At 39.4% G+C, this 19,930-nt stretch overlaps 1 protein-coding gene across 8 annotated transcripts in view; it reads right to left on the bottom strand.

Annotated features, from left to right (window-relative positions):
- st3gal4 (ST3 beta-galactoside alpha-2,3-sialyltransferase 4) overlaps window positions 1-19,581 on the bottom strand; it is a 35,864-nt gene extending 16,283 nt beyond the window's left edge. For 2 of the 8 annotated variants that reach the window (XM_088939615.1, XM_088939613.1), the window contains exons 1-4: window positions 19,208-19,548; window positions 18,184-18,226; window positions 6,335-6,406; window positions 2,736-2,841 (exon numbers count right to left, since the gene is read on the bottom strand). In XM_088939615.1, coding sequence (XP_088795741.1) covers window positions 2,736-2,787 — 52 coding nt within the window. In that variant the 5' untranslated portion in view covers window positions 2,788-2,841; window positions 6,335-6,406; window positions 18,184-18,226; window positions 19,208-19,548. Of the gene's footprint in view, window positions 1-2,735; window positions 2,842-6,334; window positions 6,407-6,964; window positions 6,990-17,043; window positions 17,112-18,183; window positions 18,227-19,207 lie in introns of those variants that run through there. The other 6 variants (XM_088939617.1, XM_088939620.1, XM_088939614.1 and 3 more) reach the window with 6 other exon arrangements.
- Between the last annotated feature and the right edge of the window lie 349 nt (window positions 19,582-19,930).

Below are 19,930 nucleotides of genomic sequence, written 5' to 3' on the forward strand. Positions count from 1 at the left end.
TATCACATTGAATCAGATTTTGTAACCAACAATATTTAAGTGAAAAAGAGATTTTTAGTGAAAAATAAAGTTGCTTTGAACCTTCCAAGAAGTTAAAGGGGAACTGCAACATTATTTTAAATTCGGCATTTCAAACTTCAATGTAAGTACATGTAATGTCCAAAACCTCCAATTTTACATCACAAAATAGAGAAAATTTCCAGGTATGCGTATTGCATATTGCCATCATTACCTGCGATTCAGAACGCGGCAACAAAACTTCTGGTGACATGAGGTGGCACCATTACAGTGCTTTGTAAATAAGCAGGTATGTGAACGCAACTCTTTTAAGCCAACTGAAATACTGCCCTTAGTTGTAGAACCATATTCAATGCACATCTTAGGTCTATACTTAGGTCTTAATCATAGTTATGATCTTAAATCGTGAAGATTGTTTGGTATTTTTCTATCAATCACTGATGTCACCCTCTCACTGCGTTCTCTATTCGTCGGTTGCTTTGGCAATAGTGGTAGGAAAAGCACAAGTTTTGGTTAAGTATCTAAAATAAAAATGTATTTCATATTATGAACTATGAAATAATCAGGGTTCCTAATCATGTAAACGCCAAACCAGAAAAAACTTCAACACATGCCCTTTCCTAAATAGCCAATATTTGAAAACCAATTTCTGTTGCAAAAAAGCACATGCTTCAGACAAAGTGAATTTTGTTACTGTATTAATTCATGTAAAGTATAATGTTATGAAACCAATGCATGAAAGGCAACATGTTTTTAAATAATTTAAGCAGACTGCCAATTTGAATGAGTGCAATTGAATTGAATTAAAAAATATCGACTTTCAGATGGTTTGCCGACAAATACTATTTGTTACCTTGTAAACTCTGAATGCAGATCACGTTGGAACATTCCTGTGGAGAAATGTCTGCTGCACAACGAGTACTTATTCGCTTGTACATCACGCTGAATCTCGTTAAGAAACTTGTCGATAGGAACAGCATCAGTGCCCGTGTTTATTACCCATCTCTTGGCCTAAAAAGGATTAATGCTGTTTGTAGACCAAGTTTCCCTTTTTTGTTTTCAGGTACTAGGGAGCAGGAAGGGCTGCTTTACATCACAATTCTCGCAATCTCTCTCTCTCTCGCCAGTGGTGAGATCAGAGGTTTGCGACACAATGCCAACCATACAGAACTTTCTAAAACTTAATGATAATCTGAAACTTGTAAAAGTTTGCTCTACCATCAATTAATTTCTGAGATTTCATACCTAGTCTGAGAAATTGGGACTGCGGTCCCCCTTAAGTACCCAATTGATCCTTAACTACTTAAACTGGGTGTCTCTTGATAGTTTTGATTTTTGAGGATTAATTGAAGAAAAGACTTGCATTTAGATGAAAGCCCCCTATTTTTCCAAGTTTGACTTTACAATGGTTAACTATATGTTTGTTTATGACCTGCCACTTTTTAAAAAGGAGTCTAATCTGTCTTGCTGGTTCGGTCAAAGCAACCTTGGTTTCTTTTTCAAATAACACTTTGCACCTTTTTAGAAAAAAACTCCACTATTGCAAAGGAACATGTGAACAAACACAAACCACAAACACTGCTGAAGGCTGTAACATTTTTTTTGTTTCAGAATATGTGCATAAAGTATTCAGAGGAACTAAAATTATTTCAGCCAAACAGTCTTTTCCGTTCTCCAGCTGTACTAAATAAAAGCAGTGATACTATTGACGGACCACTACGTCTGCCAACAGGCATTCAGGATCAAAGTTATGTACCAATCAAACCGAAAAATGTTGCAACCATTCACATGAAAGAACAAAACAGAATTAATTCTACACAGTAAGATTTGCATTTTGGGAACCACTTTGGAAAATGCAAAATTTGTAAATGTCAGGTGGGTAGCTGCGTCAGCATGCGTAGGCTGCAAAGGAACAAGTAACAACGTTTCGGCCGTGGAGCCCCTTCAGGTGTCACACCTTCTTCACACCTGAAAAAGGCTCCACGCCCGAAACGTTGTGTTCTCTTTCTTCTTTTTTTCTTCATGGAATAAACCTATTACTTGTTCATTTGTAAATGTCTTTGTGACGTTTGGGGTTTTGTTTATTCATTTCAGACATGGATCTACACTGCACCCAGGCTACGTTCAAAGACAAAAATGTCTACAAACATCAATGGTTCATTTTTAAACATTAACAGTACAAGACCACAAAGTAAAGCAATAAAGCGAAGTATTAAAATGTTTAAATGTCAGGGACAGTCCTCTGGCTCAAGTTGATCACGATGAGCTGCACTGGAACTTTAGTCTGTAACTTAAAAAGTGAAACAACCTTCAAGCCCATTCGCTTGCAGACGAGAACACTACCTACATTAAAACTTTTTCGTAATATTCCAGGTTGAGTTTATAAAAGGGATTTTCAACATTTTATTAAATGCAATACATTATGGAAGTATATCTACATTTGAATAATAACCATCCTCTTTTGTAGATTAATTGAAATTTAGTAACAAAGCCCTAGTCCTGGCCATAGCCTGAACCACACACATCCATTAGGTGCATCTCGTAACTGTTTATAACATCACTAATAATAAGGTGATAATAGATTGTTCGTAGACAGTAACAGTGACCCTGCTGGTCACGAGAATATAAGGTGTGACTGACATTTCTGACACTGGGCTGCGTGATCACTATGCAAGGGAAGATATTGAGTCTCTGGAAATACGTTAGGACAAACTTACTGAAGATCATGAAGCAAAAGTCACATTGCTGCAAGGGGTCATCGTGCAACATCACATGATCTGCAAGAATCTACAACTTGCGATGGTTCTGCACAATGGAGGTCAGCTGAAGCGAAGGAATTAAAAATGAAACAATGCAGCCTATTTATACTAAACAGAATCACAGTAAAAAGTCCCAGGACACAGTATACTAGAACATACTTTTGGAAAAAAAAAAAACATGCACTGGCTTAGCCCACGTTCTGCAAAAAAAATGCTGTGCATGCAAACCAGTAACTAGATATACTGTAACTAGTTGCAGGTGTCTGCACAAATTGGCCAGTTCACATGCCACGCATTTTTCCGACTGAAGCATTCCGACATTCGACGTTTCTGTGCAATGAGCCACTTGCTCGGTTGTGGCGCTTGTGTTGTATTACAGCAATGGGTCACCTGGTTAACGTAACGGGCCCATGTACTGGTCTGTATGTGTATAAGCAACTAGATTGCATTAGCTTTTCCTAAGATGCCATGTAAAATAGAAATATGTTACCTTTCATTGAGCTCGGCGTGTTGTTGCTACTTTAAAAAAGTCTGGGAGACGAAGACATACTGTATGCATTATTTTGAGTTATTGTTTTTGCGGCATTAGTAATGTGCTAAAATGTTACAATAACTGTGGCCAGTACCAAAGTAAAGTTTTTCACTGTAACAATTATGATAAAAATGTTCCTGCATATTATTATATTATACAGTACATTTTTGGAATCTGCAACAATAAACAGGACAACTGTGCTCCTGTGTCCCCCAGCAGGGGAACCTGGACACCATTAACTGCACACTGTAAGATTATTTCCCTTTTATTTAAATCCTGAGATAAACTTACGGAGGCTACAAAGGGCTTTCAGAGTTAAAATCAATTATTTCACGCAAAGCTCTAATTTCAGCTTCTGACGTTCTTTAACTGTGAAAATCAAGCCTCTTTCTTACAATTTCTCCAAAAATGCCGGGGTTTTTTTCAGTAACTGCACACCAGTTTGTTAGTAGTTTTACCTTTGGGGTTTTGTCCCCTTTTTCCCCACAGGGCTTGTAAACACACCCCACATCTGGATATTCCGTTTTCTCTAGGATATTCTGTCGAATTCTCAAATGCTTCCCTAAAACAAGCCCTGTCTCTGTTTGCTTATTTTTAGCCCATTGTTCATACACTTTTCTACATTCCTGTTCAGACCATATTCCGTCTGACAGTCCGTATTTCGTTTTAAGTTTCACTTTGCATTCATCTAATTTCTTTTTCTCTTAACACCCAGCCGGAAACCTCCACTAATTTTTCTTCACACCAAGCCATTTTCACGTCTCCCACACGCCCCGCGGAATCCCCCAGTCGAGACAACCTGACGAACTTTCACAATTCGGGACCAGCTTCCAAATCCGGGCTTTAATAACGCACTTGAATCGAGTTACCACCCTCGGCTCTTCTGCGAGTACAGTTCGAGTTACTACCCTCTGCCGTCCTGCAGTCGTGTACCAGGATACGACACCTGGTTTTACTGCACGGCCAGGGAGGGACGCTATTCCTTCAGCAATCCCTCTTTTTCTACCCTGCCTTCACAATTATCAGACGTCTACAGACACCATAAACTCATTTTTTTTCTTTTGTACTCGCTTCAGCTTCAGAAAAACCCTCGACAGCAACATGGAGAGGATAAGGGACTTTTTAGAAAAGAGGAGTCCCTACCAAAACTGTTGTGTCATACAAATGACAAAGTCCAGGTGTCTCTGTAGTAGAAGTCTCTATTTCATATGCATATGGAAGAACGGCTTACAACCACCGAACTCAAAAATGAGCAACTAAAGATGGTCTTTTATACCGCGAAACAAACAGGTTACTACAACATATTCTGAACGAATGATAAGACAATAACACATCCCTATATGGTTATTAATCATACAGTATCTAAGTTGCAGACCAGACAAAAGTTAGTTCCTTTCATATGTTCTGGGCACACAGCCAGCTTAACTCATATATGCCCTCTTATCCTACTGACCAAGGACAGGCAGCACATTTATACACTGGGGTGCAAAGCCAACTACAAACCACTAGACCACCAGAAAATTGATATTATCTCACTTCCCAGGTGTCTCCCTCATCTCTTTATCTCCAACAACCATTTTAATTCAAAGGAAGAATCAAAATAGACAGAACTGCATAACAGTGTGCATGCCTGGGTATTTTTTGGCCTCATGCACAAATACAACCACATTTAAAGGATTCATGACTTAGCATGTGGAATTAAACTAAAATTAGCTGCTGTCCTGTGAGCTCTGGATTGGTTTTCCCAAGGCAAAGAGAAGCAGTGAAACGTTACCTTGCAAGGAAACCAATAGGTACCATGCAAAATACCTGTTAAAACAGGTACAGTGTTTACACCAACATACCCAGCAACAGCCCTCTATGTCTGAAACACACAAAGGCTGAGTTGCGTTTTCCCCCAGTTCACATAACTAAAAATATTAGAATATTCTTAGTATATTTTGTCAAAACTCCTCATAAGTAAACTATCCTTAACTCTGAAAATGTAAAGAGAAATTTAACCTGCTCCTTCCAAAACCACTGCTCATTTATAAAAAAAATGGGAAACCAGAGTCACAGAGAGAAACACTGAAGCCAAATCCAAGATCTTCCTTCCATACTGTACTGTACATCTGCCTCAGGAATTCACTTTCATGAGACACCTCTTTCACACATGGAGACCAGCCTTATGAAGAAAAGACTCATTTGGAGTGATGACGCACAGGCACTCCAGATGCCGAGAAGAGTCGAGGTCTCCGTTTTGCTGTGGAAAAATCCATCTTGTAAAGCCCAGAAGTAAGCGCTCGCCTGCCATCTGCACCAGCTGCATGCCCCTCTCCCTCTCTTGACGTGAACGGAGAAAATATTCTCCAATCCAAGTCCACATTTTTTGTTTTCCATATTTTGGCCAATCCACTACCCGGTATTTAAAAGATCAGACGGCTCTCCCATTTATTCTAGAAGCAAGTCAAGACGGGAACATGAAGGTTTTAAAAAAAAAGACAGTAATCGTGAAGCAATACCCACACAGCCACATACTGTAGCTACAGGTTGAAAAATTCTACAGAACATGAACTGTCAACAGGAGATAACAGGGCCTGTGGCCAGTTGCATAACATATTTTACCGGTCTTGAACTCTATGTAAATCTGACCTGATAAGCATTGCTTGGAGCTGTTAAACACACTGGAATCCATGCCCTGAGAAACTGCCTACTTAAAGTACTTAACACTGAAAAGGTCTTATGTCATTAGGCCACAATCACCGATTGACAGGGAAATATTAGGAATACGACCTCTTAGCAAATTAGGACAACACTTTGTTGATTCGGCAGTCTGCTCTCACTTTGCGACTTGTCTGCCACACATAATGCATTTCATTTTTTTATGCTGGACTTACGACCTTTTCTTATTGTAAATCCTTTACAATGTCGCCATTGTGGTGTATATCACACCAATACTCATCAGGCAAATGCGATTTTATCCTTCACTGTTTCAGAAGCAAAATTTCACTGTGAGTGGAAGTTGTCTTCATGAAAGGAAGCTTACTTTTAGCAGTCTTGAGGGACATCTTCACCTGTTCCTTCTCATTCTCGTTTCTGAATGTTGCATGTTGTTGTCCTGGAGAGAAAGAAAACAAGGCAACATGAGCAAAATAATCCCGACAGGAGGAGCAAGCGCTGCAGCTTTCAGAAGGATATGAATACAGCAGGTCGGCATCGCGGCGCAGTCGCGCAGTGCTGGGGCCCTGGGTTCTATTCCCAGGGGTCTGTCTGGGTGGAGTTTGTATGTTCTCCCCATGTTCAGGTGGGTTTTTCTCCTACAGTCCAAAGACATGCTGGAAGGTTAACTGGCTTCTGGGAAAAGTGGCCCTGTTGTGAGGGTGTGTCTGTGCCCATGGGTGCCCAGTGATTGACTGGCTTCCATATCCCATATCCTGCCTTGCACCTCTTGCTTGCTGGACTAAGTTTCGACTCCCCCAAACCCGTGTAGAAAAAGGACTCGCATCTTAAACTGAGGAAAAAAGCAGAAGCTGCCAGTATTGCACAACTGGAGCGTTATGTAAAGCTATGCTAAGTAGGCATCCATCGAGGAGTTATTTTAAGCCAGACCATCAGTGGTTTTTAAATTATGCGTTAATAAAAACAGTCTACTGTGTGAGTGACTGCGGTCACTTACAGCGAAGAAGCGTCAAGAACAAGTCGTTAAGGAGGAAGAAAGCATGTGCTGTGCCAGGTCTTCTTCTGCCCGTAACTTTGCACCACTAATGAGGCTCCTCACAACCTCTGGGCTTGAAGAAGCCTTTTCGGAACAAAGACTTCACTCAGATAAGATAAGATCACTTTATCAGCCCTTCTTGCATTAGGAATTAGTCTTTTTGCATACCCCAGCTTGCTCTCCATGAGACACAGACAATAAGGGCAACAAGTTCACGGTCCAAATTTCAAAGTGCACCTCATTTCGACGGCCTAAACATCGTTTAACATTCTTAACATTATCACCGTTAAGCGTAACTTGGCAAACGCCTTCACTGCAACAATTGAGAATATTAATTCCCGGCACTGATGCGGTGTTTTACACCCCAAAGGATGCCTATGTGTTTAACATACAGCAGGGGACCGGCTCATTTCATCCACCACTGAAGTGCAGCACCTGCAGACGGGACGCACCAACTACACACCGGATTAGGTGGAGAAGGGAGAAAATTGCTTCAGCCCTTGTGCTGGGGGGGGGGGGAACTGTACCGCTCTGCTGGTGACATGACGTTTGCACACTTCAGCCCCCTCAGACAACGCGATGCTGGAGAAAACCACAAGCCCCTCATTTGTACCTCGAACAAAGGCCAGGGGATTATAAAGGATTACTGAACATCTGATGCCCCACGCATACTGTAGCTGCTGGTTGTTTTCGAGACTACAGCCAGGAAATCTCTTTCTTTCTAGGCGACGCACATGAGACCACCGATCTGGTCTGCAGATATTTCACAAAACAGTTTAAAAAAGTGCAACAAATCTCTCCGACTGATTTATACACCTTTCATTAAAAAGGTTTATAAAGCCAGGGAATTCACCTGGCTTTACCAGCCTGAATTCTTCCAAGGGATTAATTTTGAGAGACGATATACATGAAAATTATTTCAACCACTTTATAAAGAAAGAGAAACAAAGCTCATGTTCAGGGATTATGGTCTACTGCATTAATCTAATGCCCTAAACAAGGCACCTCATATTTTTATGTGCCACTGCACTGCATATTAACTGATTACATACTTTGGAGGGCTTTTTATTGCTTTATTTTAAGAACTTTTAGTTTTACTTTATTGAAAAGAAAAGCACCTCATAGAGATACCTCGCTGTGTGAATGAGCTTTTCCATATTTTCCCATAAACCCAGAACAAACCACAGTTTCAGTCTGCCAGTTATAAATTACAAAACCACTTTTATGTACTTGATAGAAGATCCCCACTGCGATTAAAGGAAGAAACAAAGTTGCTTTTAGCAGTTTGTATATGGTACAGTTATAAAGTCGGGAAACCATCACAGCAGCCCTGTTTGCATTCTTTTTAAGGGAATCCAAACTCTTTAAGTGCTCAGATCTGTTTGATAGTTAAAAGAAATACTTCGGATTACAAGGAGTTATAACAGAAATGTCTGCATATACAAAACATGTAAATCCAGGAGGATAAAGTATATAAATCTTGTAAATCCACAGCTTTCAAACAGCCTATAAAGAAAATCAGTATTTTTACTCTGCATTGGGAACTAGATGTTCATTTCTTCTTTTTATGCAAGTCATCACAGCCACATTTTGTCTTTGATGTAATATTTTCTTCAGGTAATATCCAGAGATTATCTTCAAAGCACCGCCAAACAGCTGGATGAGATTTCCTCAACTTGTAACACGGTGGGTGTCTTACTGCAACTTACAGTCTCGCAATCACACCGATCTCCTGTGCCTCTCGAGACAGACGCAGCCACACGCCTCAATAACATTTCAATCTCAGGTGTATAACATGACCTGCAGCGCAAACAATTTTCTGACCCTCAGGTGAAATGAGCAATCTTCTGCGCATGTTAGCATAACTTCTTTCAGTCAGGTGCTGTTTTTCCAATTTTGTGCACTTCATTGCACCTAAAGAAATCAGCGCTGATGTATCTTCAAAATCAAAGCCCGTAGCACAGTGAAATAATGTTATATAGCAATTCCAGATTGCTATAAAAGTACAGCAAGTGTCACAAAAACTGAAACCATGATGACACACAAAAAAAGGGAAGAGAAGTTCTGGTTCTTCCTTTATTACAATGTGACCACAGTGAGGCCATGTTCTCTATAATCTAAGTAATTCAAGAAGATGCCAATATGCAGACTGTGGCTCAGACCATAACACACAAGTCACCAAAAAGACCACAGAGAATCCTTCTTTTTACCCATATCCTGAGGATCAGTGATTATTCGTATTTTTTTGGGTTAAGAAAAAAAAACAGCTCTTAAAGCAAAAATTAAAATAATGCAATTGCGATTCTTCCTAATATTCGCTTTTGTTCTTTTTTCAAAGACTGCTAGCAGGCCTTCTGGAGACATGCCACAGTTGCTAAAGACAACACCATAAACTGTATAATGTTTCTACATGTAAGAATGGGAAATCCCCAACTCAGAGTAGGCCAGATCTTTTAAGAATATAACAAAATAAATTTGGCCCAACTTGCTCTTTGAAAGCTTACCTTGGCACAGAATTAAGAGTCAATATCTTAATAATTCTATTACCAAAGCATAAGAGGTTGTGACTCTAACGCACTCTCTTGGATATGTTTTATGTTTCATCCATATTAAAATCATATTTGTGCTGATACAGAAGTGATTTTAAACTGAGCCTTCACTCTATAGTGTTATTCTGAATACAAAGACATCACAACGCGAGGTTCTATGTAAAAAAAAAACGTTGGCAAGTGTCAATGCAATGTAACACTGCACTTAAAGAACAAATACAACATTTTGGCTTTTGGTTGTGGCCAACGGTTTTAGCAACAGCCAAAATGGTGCCTTGTACCTGTTTCCTACTATTTCAAGTACCTCCTCATCTGTGCCGAGCGGTTTTGGTTACAAGCCTATCTCATTCTGGATTGTTAACCGTCACCATGTAGAGTCCTCTGTCAATCTTAATTTTCCTTCTTCAAAACGGTAGGCTATTCTGGCCTATTCCTATTAACTTGTACTGTATCTTTGCCATCTAACCTGGTTATTTGAACAAAAAAAACAAACTGCGATGTTGGTCCTACAAAAATGAGAAGCACCAGCCTTCTTTAAGGTATATTTATCACTTCCACCGAAGAATAAGACCGGCAAAATCCTAGAATTATGGAATCACGATTCTACTTGTGTTATGTACTACAATCCATGCAAGCAATTTTTTTTTTAATCAGAGCCTCTGGCAGATCATTTTATTTCCATCAGAAGAGAAATATAAGCCTCTTTTAAGTGAAATCATACCTCGTGACGATGATCTGAAAATGCAGAACAAAAAGCACCTTCATTATAACCACTGAGCGATCTTTGTGCTGCTAGAAACTACCAAATTCCACTTCAATCTCTCTCTGTGTGGACAGTCACTGATACCATGAGACAGTCATGGGAAGAAAAAGGCACAGCAGAATCTATATATAACATATACAGCAGAATATAGGCATCCACAAGAGGAGAACAGAAAACAGATGAACAAGACTACCCACACAAACCTTGGTATTTCCAGAATTCCTTAAAGGCATAACACCCCCCAGCCCAATGTTTGCTGCATTTTCACAGTTTTCCATGAGCTGAAGAGTGAAAATATGTTTAATTCAGCGAGTGCACATCAGTTTGGTGCGTCTTCACTATTAATGTAGCCAGCTGGTACGTATTCTGTGGCCCCCAGTGCAGATATTAATATCTCTGTACTTTAAGTGTTCCACAGACACAGGGAAATAATTACAGGAAAAAAAATATATTCTGAGAAATGTCTCGGATTCGACACCTGCGTTTCCAGCCTGTTATCCCTTTCCCACGTTCAAACAGCAATTCGAGTTATTAAAATGAGACTAGGATAGCCAGACGTGTTGACATAGGAACACACTGCAAACTATTATTTCTTTGTCATACAGCATTTTCTAGAGCCATCTTGCCTTAACTGTAAGTCCGAAAAACTCTCTTAACGACCTCCTGATGCAAGATAAAAAAAACAAGGCAGCCTGATATTTTACGGTGCTGAAATCGTAATTCCTGATGTTGAATGTCAACATTGTGCATTCACAATATTCCTTCGCAGTATTAATTACTGTCAACACTGATTAGGATTTGCCTATGTTTGAAGGACATATTTCATTTTGTTCACTTGTGTTACAGTCTACCTATAATTGAGCAGAGGAATGCGTTCCTCCCACGGGCTAACAGTAAAAACCACAAAAACACAGAGCTCAGCGAGACAGGCTGGTCTGTCCCAAAAATGTGCCAAAGCTAGATTTCAAGCCAACCAGCACCGTAGGGAAGATCATTAAATAATTCAAGATCAACCTAGGCAGACAAATCCAGTGGAATAGAACGGAAAAAGTCCTTTTTCCCTACAAAGATTAAAGCGGATCAGCCTTGGGTGGAACCAGGAAAATACTTTATAAAACCTGGAAGTTGGTTAAGGGTATATACAATAGCAAGAATGGCTTTACTTGGAATGGGAACATTTACTTCAAATGTAAACATTTGAAAATACCATTCCCAAAGTAAAAAAAAAACATTCTGCTCATACAGTAAAGCTCCAAATCACTTTCAAACTCTTTCATCTATACATGCAAATTTTAAATCTAGAAAAAATAATATCGCAAACTATTTTTCGCTGAGCTAGAGCAAAAAAAAAAACCCTGTAATTAATCTTCTACAAAGTTAATGACGATCCACGCAAGCCCACACACATGTACACAGCCAGCAGTGCTTCTTGAGAGGCTGCCAGTATGGGCAACATCTGCTCTTAAGCTTACTGTAAAGCACCAAATGAAAGGGATGAGGTTTATTTCACTTAAGTTAATTTTTCGCAGAGGTGCCCATAAATCAGCTCTTAAAAGCGGGTGCATGCAGACGTCATGAATTCAGTACACGTTAGAGGCCTGGAAGACATTGTAGCCATAACCAGCTCCACACACTGTGTGTTGAATTAAGCAGTTTAAGCCCCCGGGAAGGGAAAAGAACAGGAAGCGAGGGTTAATCAGCATGGGAATGACCTTGAATTTACATGCGGTGTACACCTCATTCAAGAGGCACAAGAAGGAATTCTATTTTGGGAGTTTTCTGAATTTCTTTTAGAACCACAAAGCTCAGCGTTCCATTCTCTGATCTGAAAGTCACGCCACACTACCTAGACTAGCTAAAGTTGCACCAAGCAGAGAGTTTGCTCAAACAAAAGCATGTTACAGCCCCTTCCGAGCTCTCTGAACCTGTGGTTAGATCTACCCCATTTAATTTTTAACTTCAGTACACCTGCATTTAGAGATGCAACAGCAAGTTTGATAAAAACACTACTTACTGAGAACTGTGAATAACTGTCAATAAGAACTGAATAAACATACATTATACAAACCATGGATCTTTTAAACGACAGAACCTGTACAATTTAACAATAGCAACAAAGGGAAATGGAGACTCACAGAGGAGAAGCCACACTACACTGTGAGAACTGTGCCTTCGAACATCAAACAGACCGTGACCATTATCATTGTATTGACGGTAAAGCATTTCTTAGCATTAGTGAAGTTTCATAAGAGCGTGTTCCTTTCGCATTGCTCTGCTACAGATGAAGTTATTTCTGGGACTTCATCGTCCAGAGATACAGAATCTCCATGAAAGTGGAGCACCACAGTGCATTTTGATTGTCTTTGTGGGAGTTATTACACAGGCAGCACAGTGAGACAGTGGTTAGCACTGCTGCCTTGCAGCACAGAGCCCTTTGTTCAATGCCCGGGATACTATCTGTGTGGAGTCTGTATGTTCTCCCCCATCCCCCACGGATTTTCCACAGGTACCCCAGTTCCCTCCCACGTATCCAAAGACGTGCTGGTAGATTAATCGTCTACAGGGAAAATCTGTCCTGGTGTGAGTGTGTGCGTTTGAGTCTGCAACACTGCACTGGATACAGCAGTCAGAAAATGGATGAACCTTCTTCAACACACATTTTGCGAGTTCATTATTTTACTGCTAAAACAATTTTAGATGAGTTACCTATTTGACAGCTTTGCTGTAAAAGTCAGGTGTTCCATGCTTTTGGAACAAGAAGTCAAAATAAGGGCAGATACTGGAGTTTTTTTTTTTTCCAGGAGGCTGTTGTCCTGAATTAGATCTACAGATTTATCCATTTCTGAAATCTACACATTTCCTGTTCGGTTCGTTTGTTGGCAAGGGCGGCCCTGCGCAGACATTTGTTCCATACAAAATGTCACTTGCTTATGTTCACAACTTTGTAATTTATTTATGACTCAGTTGATTTCTTGTTTTACAAAATGACAACAATCAGATAAGATGTTGACAAGAGCTAATTTGGCATTGCGTACGTGCAGTCTATTGGTAACCTCCCTACAAAAAAACAAACAAACCAAGAATAATAAAAAAGTATTTAAGAGGTACACAAAGCTTTTAGAATAATAAGATCTAATTACATAGAAAGTACTTGAGCACCCAGAGAACTGGAGCATAATCTTTAAGGTTTTTAATCCCCCCAAGAGGAGTTTAAATACTTCCTGCTCATGTGTTTTGAATACAAGCCCATAATTTTTCTGATAAACTTCATTTGACACTGGTGTACAATGAATGTTGTGCACGAAGCAGAAATGTTAGCACTTGAAACGTGATAGTGAACGCAAGAATGAAGAGATAACATGGAACCTTCGGGAAGCAGACGAAATCGAAAAAGCCTCTCTACAGTACTTCTGAAAGAGCCTTTGCTGTACATTGAAAAAAAAAATGGAGAAGATCCATTAAGTAGATGGAGAGACAGAACAAGAGCACCTCCAGTATGCAGGGTGATTCAATAAAACCAATTTTATAGAACCTATCTATCTTGGGGGGTGGGGAGGGTGTTCTGAAAAATAAAATCAATACAAACACATTACCCCAAAATTTCTCCCCTAGGACACAAGCACAGAACAAACCTGCCAGTAATACGCATTTTCCACATTTCTTTGAAAACACAGCACTCATTTGCCACACAAACTGCGCACAGGAGATCATTATGTACAACATATCACAACACAGAACATGACAATCCTTGGTTGTGCTATGCGACAAGCAGACATGCGATGCCGATCTCAGAGGAAACGGACGCAGCTTTTGGCCCTAAGAATGTATTACGTGCTAAAGAAGAAACATGAAGAACTTGAAGTGAATGATATAAAAAAACACAGATGATGCAAGAGTCACTTTACCACTTGATCAATAACTACACACACACTGTTCTATGAAGCACACCCTTGCTTAAAATCAATGCTAGGGTCAGTGATTCTTCATTTTCCATTTTTCTGCCCTTTTCTTTCCTTCTTTACGAAGAAAAACAATTCCTGGGCAGCCTTATGCTGAAACTTTAGCCCTTTTGATATAAGCAAACAGTTCATCCTCATTTTGGTACCACAATGAGTAATCTTTCAGCCACGTAGAGGTACAGCGTGGAGCACATGATGTTAATGAGTTAATCGGGCGAAAAAGCTTTGGCTACCACAACTCTTCGCTGTGGCTACCATCGCTTCATATTGAAGCTGTCAACGTTTCTGAAGATCCGGACTGTGAGTTAAAGAACGCTTTAGCTTTCCCCTTTTCCTCAAAGCGGTTATGAAACAAAAAGCCTTTGGACTCAGGACTGACAGGTTGCGAGTTCATGCTCCTGCTGCTGTACCTTGAGTGACGTACTTTACCCCAGCTGCTCCCTTGCACTCAGATCATCCTCGCCATGAAGCAGCATCCTGCGCTGGTGGGGTCAGAGTCACATGCTCTGTAGCTCGTAGTTTCCATGACATGGGCCCCTGTGGCTTTGGTATGGACTTTACCTTTTTTTTTTAATTGAATGATAATGTCACAGTACCACGACACATAAATCATCAGTGTCAAACAAACAGATCATTCAACCTTGTGGGTTGAACAGTAACAAGAATAACTGCCAACGGCCGAGATCTTCAGAGCTATCTCCCCCCCCCGCCACCCCCCTCTACATTTTTAAAACAAACACAGCACGGATGGCTTAAATGAAAGATCGGAGGCTGTTACTTTTTTTGCAGGTATGCGATTTAAGCACACATCTCTCTTACGTGCGGATTGAAACAAGGAACGTTGGTACAGTACATGCCCAAACTGTTGAGGGTGCAAAAGCAGGAACACATTACACCTGTCTTGGCATCCCTGCCCCGACTGCCTGTGATTTTCAGAACTGGCTTGAGATTTTGCTCCCGACATTTAAATGTGATCACTGAACGGCCCCTTTCTATTTTAAAGGACTGCTCCAACTACAGACTTCCTCCCAGATCTCCTTCCCAATTTGAACTCTGCATTCCTTAGACTAGTCCGTCTTCCGTGGGAGAACTGTCACTGGAATGACCTGCTCCATGATATTACGGCAGTCGAGTTCTTGACAGCATTTGAATCAAGAGTAAAAACATATTTGTACAAGAAAGCCTGTATTTTATGCTGCTGTACTGATTCAGGTCCGTTTTATTACGGTATTGTTTTTTTTATGCTGTGGTGTCTGATTTTATTCCGTATTGTATCCTGTTTATTATTTGAGTTGAATACAGTATATTCAATTGTACTGTACCGCACTTTGAGATTGACCTATGAAAAGTACACTATAAATAATATGAGTAATCACACATTACTCACAAATCGAGTTTTTTTTGCTTAGTTTTACAATGCTGTGTTAAAAGCTTAGTTTGAGTGAAAAGAATCCAAGTGTCATTTAGCAATCTTTAATTCATATTGTTCAGAATCTCCGAGCACTTGATCACAACACCTTAAGGTAGACTAGAAATGAACAACTAATATGAAATACTGTACTGTCTAATCCATTACATTTAACACTTCTGACATATCGGCAGGACTTTGTCATCACTAGCTTATTTGTTCCACTCTACACCTCCACAAAGCAAAAAAAGCTACAAAATACAGATCTTGGAGGATTACTTATCTACAAACAAAAAGGCCAAATGTTCAGTTGAAGATCGCTGTAGAACTGTGTTCCTATACAAAAAGGAAAAGCATTGATTGCATAGAGTACAACAACGCAAAATGACTGACATTTGCCAGGTTGTGTATATTAATATGCTATTAAATTACACACAAACTTACATTACCAAGTAACAACCCTTTTTAAAAAAAAATAAATCACAATTTTGCTGTGCATCCATCTTTTGAAAGATCTATGCTGTCAACATGTTAGCGAATTAATGTATATAATATTCAAGAACAGCTACCCCCCCACACAAGAAAATATGTATCATATATATTTTTAAGTCATCGTAGAAGAGCAATTTTGCTTACGAGTATTTTTTAAGCAAATACTCTCAAACGTATCAATAATATTTAAAATTACGCCATCTGTCTCTATTAAAAAAATACCAATGATCTGGAAATAATGATTTGGCCTTACAATTTACTTTTATTTCATTTCGTGATTACGTGCTTAGAGAGTCAGGCTGTGTAGATTCTGTAGAAATTATTAGGTTACACGATTCAATTACTGGCAGCTTCAAGAAAGCCAAGCTCTCCAGTCTGCCTAAAAACATGAATTATTTTAATTTAACATTAATTATAACTTTCATTAAATTATCAAAAACGAAAATCAGTTTCTCCAGTTAATGGCAGTAACAGATGATAATTTACTATGAAAACCACACTATCCTGCCATAGTTTAGTGAGAAATGCATAAGGGACTCGGAAAAAGTATGGTAGAAACAAACCCAGCACTATTAAATTGCAAAATGCACTGAAGTTAAAAGTCTCCCTTTTTTACTCAAGTCAGAAAAAGAAACATTTGCTTTGCTTATCAGCTTGAAACATTCCTCCTGTAGGTCTGAAAAAAGGATAAACCACTCACAGATAAAGCGGTACTATAGAAATAGTCATTTAAAAAGTACCTGCGACACGACAAACCAGACGCAAAATAATACCTTTTCAAATCCTTCCTTTTCAACATTCCTTTTAAGGACTTTTTTTTTACATGAAAAGGTTTGACTGGCATCTTGATGGGCAAAACAGAGACACACACTGTGTGTGCTCTCAGCCAAAGTTCTCTGGAAAACTTGCGAGACGGGACACTTTCACAAGGGAGTAAATACGCTGTTTGTTGCAAGTTTAACTATGGTGTGGCGACATCTCCATTATGCCAAACAAGTTGCACAACAGGACTAGAAACAAAACTAGAATATAGGGGAACGAAAACTCTCCTTAGTCTGAACAAGAGAAAAAAAAATGAAATCTCACCCTTTGGTTTTCAGATTAGCCCAAAAGATTGCTCAGGGTACAAAAACAGCCCATTTTAGAGGTGGTTACTGTCAAAGGTTAGAACTTTAACTTACAAGCTTTTAAAAAATATGTGCATCTTACAGTAGACACGAGACAACAATTTTACCACTTGTGGACAGGTTATTTCTGTTATTCCCTGGCAGATATGAGGTTGAAATTTTGTGCATGGATGATAAAGAGTCAAAAAGTAAAAAGATACCTTAGTTCTGGCCTAAGTATTGGTATGTCGGTGATAATACAACCTTTACTCTGTCCTTGTTGGAGATGGTGTTCTGTGCCATTAGTCTCAGGTGGTTAAATACTTTCTTCTCATATACAGTAAATTTTGTACTGCTAGTATTATCACCCCGGTCAATTAAACATAGATACATTATCTGACATACACCACTGCTGAACTATTAACATGCTTTAATAGATTTCACTTATCATTCTTATCAAGATTGTTTCTCTATATATACATACACACAGGATAAAGAGACCATCATAAAGTATACAAATCCATGCTATTAAATAATAGTTCTGCTATCAGTGGGCTATTAGGAGTGAGTTAAGAAATACAGAGAATATTAATCAACAAGTTCTCCGATTAACGGCCTTGCAAGCAGCAACAACAACAACAACAAGGCTCTGTGGTTACTAAAATTAACAGTTGTGCAAATGAATAGTCCCTACATTTGCTACAGGCATTTGAAGAGTTAGTTTCTCTAACAGCTGCTCGGTACATGTAGAACATGTATGACAATATCCGTATTTTCATACACAACTGTCATTGCCTCAACAAATTTTGACATTGTTATTTATTTAAAAAGAGCAGTTTTGACACTAGGCCAAGTGTGACATTTAGTTGGAGACCACTTTTCAACGGAAGATGTACAACAGACCCTTGAAGTATATCAGGTGGGGAGCTGCGTCAGCATGCGTGGTCTGTAAAGGAAGAAGTAGTAGGTTTATTCCACGCTGAAAAGAGAAGTGAGAAAACACGTTTCGGCTGCGAAGCCTTCTCCATGTTGGTTTGTTACCATGGGGACGTTCTCCAGGGTTTTGCATGAAAAGTAAAAAATAACTGCAAGACACAGCTCCTACCGCCTCTATGTGATAAAGCCGTACAGGGAGGTTATGGAACAGATACTGTAAACTTGACTTGAACACTGCTACCAGAGAGCTGCTAATATGTGCTAAATGACTGAAGAAAACGCGACTTTTACACTTGAAAAGACTTTATGAAGCTACTGCAGTATTTCACGAAAGGATATTTAATAAAGGTTGAATTGTTTTGTCTAATCTTCGAAACTGCTGATAACGCAGACGGTCAGAGTTAAAGAACGAATAACGGAATACATATTCATACTGTATATCCATATAGTCCAAGAAGTCCTGCGCTGTCGACCATTTTGCAATTTAAACCCCAGATCTCACACTCCGCTAGAGGAAAATATCGGATTTTACAGTTACATTATTGCCAAATTGTATCTACACAATGTAACTCAACCTCAAACAAAACAAAAACGGAAAGTTTATTTAAGAGACGCCCGTTGTTCAAACCAGGTTTCGGATATAGGGTTGTTTGCCATTTAGTTTGCGGGGATTGTTTTTTTTTTAATGTAATATTGTAGCACGTTTATCAGTTGGTTCCTGTATCGGGGGACAACGGAATGTTTTCAAGCATCACAGTATGCCGTTGTAATCAGAACGGGTATCATACCGAAATTATTTAAAACTCGTTTTTCCGTTATCACTGTTATAATTTAACATTTTCGAAAATATTAAGTTGCAGTTTAAAGAGGAACACATGAGAGAACACCCCACCCTCTCGTCCGGACTGTCTTGTGCTACCTCATTTTGAGGCGGCAGGAAAGAGGCTATATAAAAACATCTTTGATGCATACAGAAAAATACACCGCTTACCTTAAATATTTTGAGTGAAATCCCGTCTTTTTTCAAATCCACATATTGTCATTAGAAATAAAATACCAATTTCGTTAAAGGGAGTAATTCAATTATCCCGTATTTCCTTTCTTACCGCACACTACAACAGACACTAAGAGATACTTGTGCACGTAAAGAAAAAAACAATGCGTGCTGTTGTGCTCAGGCTATAGAGACCGCAATGAGAAGCAGCTCTCTGTGCTGACACTCCTCCGTGTTATACAGGACGTCGTCTCCACTAAGTTAAAAAAAAAAAAGTGCAGCCTGTATTTTGCAATACGAGCGGGATCTGTGATACAGAGCGAGCCAGAGGCAGGAACATCACATGAGAAAGATCGCTTCCATTGGTATGCACCCGAAAGCAAAGCGCATGCGCACGCCAGAATTCACTGCGGCCCCTCAACAGAAAATGATGGATGGGTTATTGACGCGCACAGTTTTCTGTCTTCTTACAGGCTATAAATTCACAATTGCTTTCACACACGTGACCAGGGGCTGAACACTACCCTATACGCATTCTTGGAGAGTGGTGGGGGATGAACTCTACTTTACTGCAATGGTGCCAAGAACACCTTAGAAAACTTTAATGAGATTCCTTTTCTGCCTGTAGTGTTTAAAGAACGAACCATTTGGTTGGAAGACAACTTGGAGAAAGTTTATACAGAAACAGCAAGTGCTCGATAAATAGTTCATGTCAAGTAT

The sequence above is a fragment of the Atractosteus spatula genome, chromosome 22 (genome assembly GCF_055471065.1).
Source record: "Atractosteus spatula isolate fAtrSpa1 chromosome 22, fAtrSpa1.hap1, whole genome shotgun sequence".
NCBI lineage: Eukaryota > Metazoa > Chordata > Actinopteri > Semionotiformes > Lepisosteidae > Atractosteus > Atractosteus spatula.